Below are 13360 nucleotides of genomic sequence, written 5' to 3'. Positions count from 1 at the left end.
TTCTCCTTTCAGTATGGTGGCCGAAATTTGCTCCCGCATTCCTTTGCTATATGTCCACACACGTTACATGCATAAAATCTTACATGCTTCATATTCCTTCTATAGCAGTCAATGGCATTGTGACCAAACATATTACAAGAAAAACAATATCCCTTAAATTACCTGGAAGTTGATGATCTTTCTGTGTGACGGTCTTGAACGATTCTACTTGTGCATCTCACTGCAACATGTCCAAAATTATGGCATATAAAACATTCAACATTATTCATTGGAGGAAGTAACCCACTATCACTTCCATAGTTAGGAGTAAAGGACTTTCTTTGAAGGCTTTCTTTCCTTGGTTGTTGATGGGATTGACTTCTCATCTCCTTGTTGAGCATTTTAGATTTTGCATTAGAGTTCCTTGCCTCATCTTCAGAGCTAGATTCACCTTCAAAAAATTCATGAAAACTAAGACCCATTTTGATGGTAGGATACCTTTGACTACTAAGAATATTATCCAAATCTTAGTACTATCTTAAAATCGTAACAATTTATCCTTTTCTTCTAATTACCTTTTGAGATATTTACCTCAACATGATATTGTTCTTCCTTTTCAAGATATTGCTTCTTCATGATTTATTCAACCTTTCTTCCTTCTTCCACTTGTTACCTTAATTTTAGAATCTTATTTTCTTGTTCTTCATTTGCTTGACGTAGTTCTTCATTTTGCTTATTTGATTTTGCAAGATCTTCTTTTAGAGAGAGGATCTTAGCTTCAAGACTTTCATAGTAACTGGATCTATCTTTAAGTATCTTGATTGTTGTGCTCTTTTCATTTACTTCATTTCATAATGATGTTACTTCATGCTGCAGCTTTTGACGGTTATCTCCCTTTTCCTTGTACTGCTTCCTTACCTTGTTTCCTTCTTCCAACTAAGCTTTTAATTTGGTAACATTTTCATTGAAGGCACACTCCCTTTTTTTAAATAGATCTTGTTGATCTATAGTTTTATCTGTGAGTATTTTAACTTCTGCCTCTATATTTCTTTCACTATCACTTTCAATATCTTCAACATTGCGTGAAGAGAGAAAAGTATTACAAGTGGACCAAAAATTTGTACCTGATACTTCTTTTTCTTGTTCATCTTCAATCAGAGGTGATTTTGAATCTGAATACTTTCTTCCACCTAATGGCCTATTGTCTCTCCTATTGTCATTGTTATTTTGAGATGTCTTCTTCTTCTGAGGCGCTTTCTTCTTTATCTTCTTTCCCCTTATTTCTACAGATCTTCAAGTGATCAAGATTCTACCAAAGGACCTCCTCGGATACCAATTGTTGGAAATAATACTAAGAGGGACGGGTGATTAGTATTGATCAAATCAATAATGTGTTTTTTCATACTCAAATTTATATACGCTACTTCAATGAAGGTAACTCGCGTGTACACAGAACTGTCTTTAAAGACACCAACATATATACAACAAACTTATGATTAAGTTAATTCATCATATGTTGATCTTTAGTCAGTGGGTCAGTACTTCATTAACCAAATAAATAGTAAACATGTGCAGTAATAACAAAATAAACCATCACACATAAGTAATAGACATGAACACCAAGATTTAAGGTGGAAACACAATGCGGGACAAAAACCACTTTCTGATGCCTTATTCTAATATAAGAAAATACTGTTTACAATCTTCTACTGGTGCAGACTCATACCAGTACGCAGAAACCCGCCTGCAGAAGGCTACAACCTTCTCTTGTTCTCCAACTTCTACTTGAAGAGAGCTACAACCCCCTAACTCTTGTACTAGCTAATTTGTTTACTAGTACATAGGCACCAACCTACAGAAGGCTCCAACCTTCACTCGTTTTCCAGCTGCTACTAGAAGGGAGCTTCAACCCCCTGGCTCTTGTACTAGCACCTACGTACTGGTAAATGATGCGGGTTTAGTCTGGAATTTTTCTTTTTTAATAATGAGGTTAGAGGCCTCTTAACTTTATGGGTTAAATATTTGCAATCAATGTCAAGATGTATTTGCAGGCCTAGTTTCATATTGTCCTATATGTATCTGGTGTGGAAAGGACCAATATTATTGTGCCTTAATGAATTGGATTGGGCATTATTCTCTGTCACTTTGTTGTACTTGGATTTCTGGGATATATTAGTTTTATACATGTTCTTCAATTTACAAAAAAAAAAAAAAAAAAATGCGAGGCACAAATATATATAAAACCTCATGTGAAAGGCACTTTGAAAATAATAACTAGTCATAAAAAAATTACTTGACTAGCAGAGGTGGTTCTTAAATTTATACACTATTTCAAATCTATTAAATGCAAAAATTGAGAAAAGGTTTGGGCTCCTAGAGGTTTGATCCTTCTCGTCAGTTGATAGATTCTGAATTAATATGAGTTTAGGTTGGTTTAATTATTATTAGTTTTATTTTATTATTTTAATTTTATTTTACTTTTCAAACTTTATTTACTTTTTATTTTTATGTAATTTGTGTGAGTGAAAATATTTTAGCTAATAATTATAATTATTAATTTTATTATATTTTTAATTTTATATAATTTGACTTAGTTAAAATGTTTGCACCATGTAACATAATATGACATTACAACATCTCTTCCATATTAAAATTTGATAGGTTCGAAAAGAAGATAAAGCTAAACTAATTTAGTTATTAATTAAAATTATTAATTTTATTTATTTATTTTTATATATATAATCAAAATATTATTATTAATAATTATGATTATTAATTTTATTTTATCTAAATTGACTAAATAAAATAGTTTACTCTATACGTAAAAATAAATAAGACAGTCGAGGAAAGAACAAATCTCTCCCCTATTAAAGCTGCGGAGCACTTTTAGAACAATAATTATTTAAAAATATGCATGTTGAACAGATAAATATGTATTTAGGACCGTTAACAATTTGCTGTAGAACCGTAATTGAATAGAGTGAGACACCATTCATTCATCAAATCAAAGTGTTAAAACGCAGTAGAATTATTCTCAATCAACACACCAAATCCTTTATCAGAGTCGTTTTTTAGGAGTATATCAGCAATTGTGGAGACTCCGCCTCGTTATCCACAAATTTTAAAGCGTAACGTACAAAGTGAACGACATCATATTAAAAAGTTCTGACCGGAAGTGCTTTGACCTAGACCACACATTTAACAAACAAAAGAGACATAAATTTCCGACCGCGCCTCTCAAAATATGGAGATCATACGCGTCAAAGAAGTCTATCGAATATGAATATGCCAAGTGAATTGTGTCAAAGTTACATTGTAATCCTACTCAATTATATATTTTATATATATGGCCTAAATCAATGAGTTTCCATAGGTTTAGCTTCTACCAGGTAATAGGTTTAAATTTTTTTAGAAAGGAAGAAGTTGAGTATCTACCATGTTATAGGTTTAAATTTCTTGAAAAAAAGTGATTCATGATAGAATTTAGTTTGGGTAAATTAAAATTCAAAATAAAAAGAATATATATATATATGAGTTTGTGTATAGGTTATGGTTAGTTTATTTATTGAATGGAAAATTGATTTATCTATAAATTAGTTTTAATCAAAATTATTTGAAATTTAAAGTTTAAAAACCTTTTGATAGTTTAATTAGTCTAAAATAACTTTTATCTTCTCGTTATTCCCTTAAATTAGAATAAAAATTAAATGTCACTCAAATCAATGTCGAATAAAGATTAAATATCACTCAAACCACTGTCCACACTATGAGTTTAATTTACAAAAAAATCACTTCCATCTCCAATTCCTTTCCATATGTTCTTCCCTTAAATGAGAATAAGCATTAAATCTCACTCAAACCACTGTCCACACTATCAATTTTATTTATACAAAATCACTTCCATTCTCAATTCCTTTCCATAAAATTTCTAGGAAAAAATCAAACCAAATTCCATCTTATGATGAAATGACATATAATATTAATCCAGTATGGAAAGTGAACGATGTTAGATTATAATTCAGGCTCTGCTGACTTAACAGTGATTGGGAAAGCAAGACGAAGACATCACAACTCTTAACAAGCTTATGGAAAAATAACCACGCAATACCTACTTTTAAGGAAACATAAACATGCCATAACTGTTTTGCCATAGCATGTTTTGTATTCACAGTCCAGTTCAAGCTGGGAGGAAACATATTAATTCGCATAACTCTCCGTCGTTCATGATCCTTGCATAACTAGCTTATGCAAAATCTGTTGCATTAGATACAAATTTCTTAACTTTCTTGTACGTGTGTATGTGAGCAATATCAACATAACAGCATAAATTGACAGCACTCAGTATCGCCAAGAGCCAGTAAAAATAGTCCAACTTACACCTATTCATATTATTCGGTTGTTCCTTCAACTAAGGTTATGAAGACCGTTGAGAAAACTCGAGACGCCGATGATACTTACATAAAAGGCAATACCCAAACTCCTCATACTATCAGGCGCTTCATTATAGAATTATTCCTGCAATCCTACTAGAGTAAACATATCTGCCATTCGCGACGAAGCAAATTGTGGAGCTAACCAGAAAACACTAAGGGGAATTGTAGTTTGAGGGCTGTCAAGTAAGCCATGAGTTTCTGCTACATGGATTCTCTTTTTTTCTACTAAAGCTGACGTCACCATGCACAGGACAGAAAAGAAGAGGCCAATTCCAGTTATTAGTAGCACAGTTAATCCTCGTTCATCGCCTCGCCTCTTATTCTTCTGGCCAGTGGCACCATATACCGGTCGTATATAGTAACAAAAGCAAGTCCAGAGTTTGCAGAAAAGACGCCAAGAGAAACCGGCGAGATTTGGAAGTGCGAACCCATGCTTCTATCCATACTGCTGCTCTGCTTTATGAAGAACGTTGTGTTCTGTGATACTGCAGCTATTCCAAAAATTAAGAAAGACAACCAGATGGGCAGTATCCTCAATATAAGCTTCGTTTCCTCTATTTGAGTTATTTTGCAGAACGTGCATGGATTTGGTTTTAGGCTTATCTGTGAGTTAGTATTCAATTCTGAAGTGTTTTGCACCATTATGCCCGCCTTGTCCAGAAACCTAATACGTTGATAGCAAAACCACACATATTAATAGATCGATATGTCTTAAGCTTTTATGTACTGTATAAGTGACAGGCAACAGAAATAATAGCTCAAAGAGAGAAAAGTTCAATTTGTTGTTTTTAATTTTGAATTTTCAGGAGCTTAACCGCAATATAAAATTATGTGAAAAGTAATTCTAGATGATTATAAGAAATCATATCATTTAGCATTTGGGTAGTTAAATGGGTAGTTAAGTTTGTACCCAGATGTTATAATGATAATGATAAGTATGTAAGTATGCAACCAGGTCTTATAATTATAATGACAGAATGCACCAAGGGGTTATAGCTAGCACTACCAAACCAAACCCAGTGTAAATACAGAACACACCCAATTACCAATTCCTCTAATCATTTAAATCTTTAACATACCGAAAATTATCTGTGTGCGATAGATGCCTCTGGCCTGATTTTATGAATTCCACATCGTGATTCTCATAAAGCGGGCTCACATCTGAAGGCATGCTCATATTTCTTTTCCTTATAGCAGCGACTACAACTTGAGCGATACGAGTGATGGGGCTGTCTCCTGGGAGCTTGTGTCTGTACAAAGGCGTTCCATACAGAAATACAACAGTGGCTATAGCCATGGTCACTGTGACAATCCCGAACCCAAATCCTTAGTTGACTTCATTTTCAATTTAAGTAATTATTGTGACAGTTAATTAATAGTTTGAAAAGGTTAGGTTAAAAATTTCTCTTATGCGATTTTTATTAAAAGATTTTGCTTAATTTATTATCAATCACAAAAATTTTAATTTTACTTCACTTTTTAAAATTTGTCTTTTTTTTTCCTCTAATTATGTAATTTGTGTGAGTGAAAATGTTTTAACTAATAATTATAATTATTACTTTTATGTTTACATCATATAATATAATATAACATTATAACATCCCTCCCATATTAAAATTTGCTGGGTTCAAAGATAAGATAGAGATAGGCCAGATTAATTATTAATTTTATTTATTTTTTTAATATATATATATATATATATATATATTATTAATAGTTATGATTATTAATTTTATTTTTATGTAAGTTGACTAACTAAAATAGTTTACTTAACATGAAGAGATAAGGTATGACAGGAGAGAACAAATTCCATATTAAAGTTTAGTAGCACATTTAGACACAATAATTATCTAAAAATATGCATGTTGAATAAACCAACCTAGATCCATCTTAACCCAGATCTATCAAGGACCGAGCGGGATCCAATCTCTCAAGGTGAAAACCTCTTTTTTGAGTGCAAAATTTGAAGAACCATTTGCACCTCAAAAGATTTGATCCTTCTTAGTGCTTGATAGATCAGAGATAAGATGGATCTAGGATGGTTATCTAACACTATATAATATCTATATTTGTATCTAAGTGTCTCTTTCTTATTCCCTCTTTCTATCACACCCCCCAAGCCTACTCTCTCTCTCTCTCTCTCTCTCTCTCTCTCTCTCTGCCTCTCTCTCTTCCTCTTCTCTCCTCCCTCTCTCCTTCTCTCTAGCTTCCCTCCCTCTCTCCTCTCTCCTTCACTCTCTCTCAATTGCTCCCTTATCACTCCCTCCCTCTCCCTCCAACTCCATCTTTCTCTCCTTCTCTCTGTTGACTTGTCTCTCTTCATTTATCTCCCACCTCCCTTTGTCTCTCATCCCCCTTATCCGCCTCCTCCCTCTCCCCTCCCTCTCTCTCTCTCCAACTCTATCACTCTATCCTTTCCCCTCCCATTCTCTCTCTCTCCCCTCCATCTCTATGCCTACCTCTCTCTATCTTTCCCTTCTCTCCCTATCTCTCTCCCCTCTTCTCTCTCTTCCCTCCTCTCCTCTCTCCCTCACTCTCTCTCTATCTCTCCCTTGCCTCTCCCTCTCTCTCTCTCCACCACTATCTCTTGATGTCTTTGTTCTTTCCTCCCTCTCTCTCCCCCTCCAACTCCATATCTCTATCTCTTTCTCTCTCTCTCTCCCCTCCTCTATCTCTTCCTTCCTCTCTCTCCCACCTCCCCTGTCTCCCCCATCTCTCTCTCTCTCTCTACTCTCTTGTTTTGTCAATATCTCCCTCCTCTTTCCCCCTCTCTTCCCTTCACTTTGTTTGTTGTCATCTATTGGAACCTTAGTTAAAATGGACCTATGTTGGTTCTTACTAATACTATTTGTATTATATAAATTTCACATCTTTAAATATAAAAATATTCTCATTTTTTATTTTATTGAAACCTCAATTTAATTTCTATGGGAATATTTGGATAGAGGGTTTAGATGTATCTCAAAACTAATTACAACTTTTTTACTTTTAGCTTCAATTAAAAAAATATTATAAAAATAAATTAAATTAAATTAAAATATTTTTATTATGAAATAAGTTGTGGGTTTTGGGCATGTGGTATTAATAAGTCAAGGTATTGGGCCATCGTATTGTAACAAAAGTTATTTACAAGTTAACAATATCCATGGTAAAGTGGGGGTGAATATCCATGGTTAAGAATCATATTGTTATAAAATATTTTGATTGTGAAATAAGTTATTATTTTTTGGGATGTGGTATTGATAAGCCATGGTATTAGCCCATGTTATTGTAACAAGTCCTATTCATAGTTCATAATATCAATGCCAAAGTGATGGTGAATATCTATGATTAAGAATTTTGTTATATTGTTATAAAATATCTTGATTGATTGTGAAATATGTTATGTTTTTTGGGCCTGTGGTATTGATAAGCCATTGTATTGGCCCATGGTATTGTGAGAAAACCTATTTACAAGTTAATAATATTCATGGTAAAGTGGGGATGAATATCCATGGTTAAGATTTTTTTTGTATTGTTATAAAATATTTTGATTGTGAAATAATTTATGTTTTTTGAGCATGCGGTTTTGATAAACCATGGTATTGTAATAAAGCCTAATTTTTCAAGTTAATAATATGTACCCTAAAGTGGGAGTGAATATCCATAGTTAAGAATCCTTTCATATTGTTATAAAATATTTTGGTTATGAAATACATTATCGTCTTTGGGCATGAAGTGTTAGTAAGCCATGATATTATAACAAAACCTATTCACAAATTAATAACAAAATCAAAATATAACCAATTAAATTTTATTATTTTTATTTTAACTTTTTATTATTAATTAATTCAACATTTAAATGTTTAAATCAACATTTAAAATTATTTACATATTTACATTATACCTACCCAATAAATATGTAAGAATATGTATTTCTTACGATTTAACCATTTGCTTTACAAATTTTTAACTGTAATAGAATAGCGTGAAATACCATTCATTCGTCAAATCGAAGTGTTAAAACGCAGTAGAATTATTCTCAATTAGCCCATCAAATACTTTACCAGAGTCGTTTTTTAAGGAGTATATCAGTAATTGTCGTCATTTACAAATTTTAAAGCGTACCGTACCAAAGTGAACGACATCATGTTAAAAATTTTGGCCAGAAGGGCTTTGACCTAGGCCACACATTTAATAAACAAAAGAGAGCGTAACGTACAAGACATTTAATAAACAAAGAGAACGTAACGTACAAAGTGAACGACATCATATTAAAAAATTCTGACCGGAAGTGCCCTGACCTAGACCACACATTTAATAAACAATAGAGACCTGACCAACCGACCGCGCCTCTCAAAATGTGGAGATCGTACGCGTCAAAGAAGTCTTTATCGAATATGAATATGCCAAGTGAATTGTGTCAAAGTTACATTGTAATCCTACTCAATTATATATTTATATATATGGCCCAAATCAATTAGGTTGCATAGGTTTCGTTTTTTATGGGAAGCAGTTGAGTATCCACCGGCTCATAGGTTTAAATCTAATGCGAAGAAGTAGTTGTTGAAAAATTGGTTGCATAGGTTTAGATCTTTTTTAGGGGAAGAAGTTGAGTATCCACCCGCTCATAGCTTTAAATCTAGGTTTAAATCTAATGGGAAGAAGTGGTTGAGGAAAAATATTACTTTGTGGTAATTAAAATTCCCAATGAAAATGAATATCTAAGAAGCATTATACTATGGGTGATTATATATATATATATATAGATATATATATATAAAAAAGTCAAGATTAGTTTATTTATTAGATAGAATAATGATTTATTAATAAATTAGTTATCATCAAAATTATTTGAAATTTGAAGATTGGAGGCTTTTTTTTATAATTTAATTAATCTAAAATAGCTTTCATCTTCACTTTCTTCCCATGAAATTTGAGTACAAACTGCAGTGAGCATTAAATCCCACTCAAACCACTTTCCACACTACTCAAACCACTTTCCACGCTACTCAAGTGAAATAGTTTAATTTATACAAAAATAACTTCCATCCTCAATCGATTTCCATAAAATTGGGAAAAATCAAACCAAATTCCACATCTTATGATGAAATAAGATATAATATTAATCCAATATGCAAAGTGAACGATGTCAGATTATAATTCAGGCTCTCTGAGCAATGAAAAACAAAGTTTATACTGTTTTAACAGTGATTGGGAAAGCAGGACGAAGACATCACAACTCTTACAAGCTTATGCAAAAATAACCACCCAATACCTGCTTTTATGGAAAAATAGTCATGCCATAACTGTTTTGCCATGGTATGTTTTCTATTCACAGTCCAGTTCAAGCTGGGAGGAAACGTATTAATTCGAATAACTCTCGGTCATTCATGATCCTTGCATAACTAGCTTATGCAAAATCCCTTGCAATAGTCACAATTTTCTTAACTTTCTTGTACGTGTATATGTGAGCAATATAAACATAACAGCATAAATTGACAGCACTCAGTATCGCCAAGAGCCAGTAAAAATAGTCCAACTTACACCTATTTATATTATTGACCAGCCAACCTTGATGCCCTCCTCTTTCGGTTATTCCTTCTACTAAGGTAATGACGAGACCGTTGAGAAAACTGGAGACGCCAATGATACTTATATAGAAGGCAATACCCAAACTTCTCATACTATCAGGCGCTTCATTATAGAAATATTCCTGCAATCCTACTAGAGTAAACACATCTGCTATTCCCGACAAAGCAAATTGTGGAGCTAACCAGAAAACACTGAGAGGGATTGTAGTCTGAGGGCTGTCAAGTAAGCCATGAGTTTCTGCAACATGGATTCTCTTTTTTTCTACTAAAGCTGACGTCACCATGCACAGGACAGAAAAGAAGAGGCCAATTCCAATTCTTTGCAGCACAGTTAATCCTCGTTCATCGCCTCTTATTCTTCTGGCCAGTGGTACCATATACCGGTCGTATATAGTAACAAAAGCAAGTCCAGAGATGGCGGAAAAGACGCCAAGAGAAACCGGCGGGATTTGGAATTGGGAACCCATGCTTCTATCCATACTGCTGCCCTGCTTTATGAAGAACGTTGCGTTCTGTGATACCGCAGCTATTCCAAAAATTAAGCAAGACAACCAGATGGGCAGTATCCTCAATACAAGCTTCGTTTCCTCTACTTGAGTTATTGTGCAGACCTTCCATGGATTTGGTTTTAGACTTATCTGTGTGTTAGTATTCAATTCTGAAGTGTTTTGCACCATTATGGCCGCCTTGTCCAGAAACCTAATACGTTGATAGCCAAACCACACATATTAATAGATCGATATGTCTTAAGCTTTTTATGTACTGTGAAAGTGACAGGCAACAGAAATAATAGCTCAAAGAGAGAAGAATTTAATTTGTTGTTTTTAATTGTGAATTTTCAGGAGCTTAACCGCAAGATAAAATTATGTGAAAAATAATTCTAGATGATTATAAGAAATCATATCATTTAGCATTTGGGTGGTTAAGTTTGTACCCAGATGTTATAATGATAATGATAAGTATGTAAGTATGCAACCAGGTGTTATAATAATAATGACAGTATGCACCCAGGGGTTATAGCTAGCACTACCAAACCAGTGTAAAGACAAAACTCACCCAATTACCAATTCCTCTTATCATTTAAAAAGAAAGTAAGCCTAGCATTTAAATCTTTAACATACCGAAAATTATCTGTGTGCGATAGATGCCTCTGGCCTGATTTTATGAATTCCACATCCTGATTCTCATAAAGCAGGCTCACATCTGAAGGCATGCTCATATTTCTTTTCCTTATAGCAGCGACTACAACTTGAGCGATACGAGTGATAGGGCTGTCTCCTGGAAGCTTGTGTCTGTAGAATGGCGTTCCATACAGAAATACAACAGTGGCTATAGCCATGGTCACTGTTACAATCCCGAACCCAAATCCCCAGCTTACGTTATCCTCAACGTACGCAATTACTGTGACAGCTAAGAGAAGGCCACTTAAAAGCGCAAAATACCAGAAATTAAAGAAGGAACTCTTCTTGGCCATTTCTGTCTTATCTTCCTCATCGAACTGGTCTGCACCAAATGCTTCCGAAGAGGGCTTGTTACCACCGGTCCCCAAGGATATCAAATATAAGGACGAAAAAAATACACCAATCTGAGTAGGCGTTGCTTTGCTGCATATCCCATCACAATGTTCAGGTGGTTTCAGAGCTGACAGTGATACTGACAGCGTCAACAAGAGCAATCCCTAAAACATGAATTTATACAAGATTACTCAAAATGAAATATGTTGCATAATCAGGAGAACTATAAGATAGCTGGTAAAAACCGTTATGCGCATAGATTTTAAAAATCTTGCAGTCTCACCAACAGATATACTATCAAGGAAATGAGGACCATCCAGTAGCATCCACAGTAAACATCTGCTATAAAGCCCCCCACAAGAGGCGTAACGCATGTGACACCAGTCCAGTAGCTAACACTTTTAGCAGAAGTTGCAAGCCCTTGGTGCAAGACAGTCGTTAGATAGGTGATCAAGTTTGTTGAAATCGAAAAGTAGGCGAGCCTCTCGCTGAAATCAACTACTGCACAATCACCCAAAGGCACAATATAACTAAGTTAAACTGCATTCTGACCAGAAATATGAAAGAAGTTTACAAAATAAAGAGATACCTAGGGTTAAGAACGCAGCTTTCCATCCACCAGTTTTTGATCTGAGAACAGGCCTTCCTTTGATATCGAGGGATCCATCCTTGACCCAGTCTTCCTTGTCATCCTGCCTTCTGTCTGGTTGCCCTGATGCCTTCCAAAACCCCATCCATTCCTCACAATGTTGGAATTTCATGATTATTCTCAATCCCACAAGCCAACTTCTCTGTCGCTTGACGATGGTTCAACGAAAGTTCGAAGCTCCACTTCAAGAATGTTGATACTGCACGCAAGCGGTTGCTACGATGTAAATTGTCTGGTGCAATGCAAGTGAATGCTGCCTTTATGTACACTGCATTGTAACTGCAATGCAAGTCAATGCTTTCATAATCTCGTTTTTTATAATTTTTTTGGTGCACTGCATTGCCACTGCAATGCAAGTGAATGCTTCGATAGTCTCTTTTTTAATGCTCGTTTTTCCTTGCGCAATCGATGTTTAGATAGGGCCATTTCTATCCACTTATATAGAAGTTAGCTGATATTAATACGAATGTTCGGGGTGATAATTTATATGTTATTGATGGATTTATGTCAATAATTTAATAATTTAATGTTATTTGTATTTAAATATAAAAATTTATATGTTATTCATGGGATTTGAGTAAATAGTATTGAATGTCAGCATAAACCAATATAATCTTATCTAAATAATATTCAATCTATATACAAAAGCATAGTATTTATAAATTTGTATATCATCAACTATAATATTCAATATTGTAATTCCAGCTAAGGAGTGCGTGCTTCAGTTCCGGGTGAAGATCGCAGGAGATATTCCGTCAATGCTCTAAGATGTGTATGTCATCAACTATAATATTCAATATTGTTTAAATATATATATATAATTAAATAAATAAATACTAACGAAGCAAATAGATATAATCATTTAAATAGTAATTGATGACCATCTTTAATAATGATGTTTAATAAATGTATACAACCACTGGCCAAATAATTATACACAATCATTTAAATAGTGATTAATGATCATCTTTGACACTGATAGAAACCCCACTTCCAAGCATATTATGGGTGAAACGCCATTTCCAAGCATATTATAGGTGTAGTGCCCATCGCTTCCACGTTTTAGTAAATAAATAATGCTCTACGACGTTGACATGGGAACTGATGAACGTCTAAATAATGTTCTCACCCAAAACGTGTTGTCCCATTACGTACCGTGTACATAGCAAACGATGCTTACATAGCTACCGATGACCGTTTTTAACATTGATA

At 34.1% G+C, this 13360-nt stretch overlaps 1 protein-coding gene and 1 pseudogene across 1 annotated transcript; both read right to left on the bottom strand.

Moving 5' to 3' along the window:
- Nucleotides 1-4222: 4222 nt before the first annotated feature.
- LOC149247539 (protein NRT1/ PTR FAMILY 5.7 pseudogene) lies at nt 4223-5781 on the bottom strand (annotated as a pseudogene).
- Nucleotides 5782-9804: 4023 nt separating this feature from the next.
- Nucleotides 9805-12508, bottom strand: LOC149247538 (protein NRT1/ PTR FAMILY 5.6-like). The gene is made up of 4 exons (XM_089444506.1): nt 12089-12508; nt 11783-12000; nt 11107-11663; nt 9805-10684 (listed from the first exon to the last, which is right to left on the bottom strand). Exons 1-4 carry the CDS (start codon nt 12258-12260, stop codon nt 9805-9807), a joined length of 1827 nt encoding a protein of 608 aa, XP_089300632.1. The 5' UTR covers nt 12261-12508.
- Between the last annotated feature and the right edge of the window lie 852 nt (nt 12509-13360).

Source organism: Pinus tabuliformis, chromosome 7, assembly GCF_031772625.1.
Source record: "Pinus tabuliformis cultivar Carrire ecotype Pingquan chromosome 7, CPIR1, whole genome shotgun sequence".
In the NCBI taxonomy this organism is placed as follows: Eukaryota; Viridiplantae; Streptophyta; class Pinopsida; order Pinales; family Pinaceae; genus Pinus; species Pinus tabuliformis.
The sequence above is the reverse complement of the archived record's forward strand: the minus strand, read 5'-3'. Positions and strand labels throughout refer to the sequence as shown.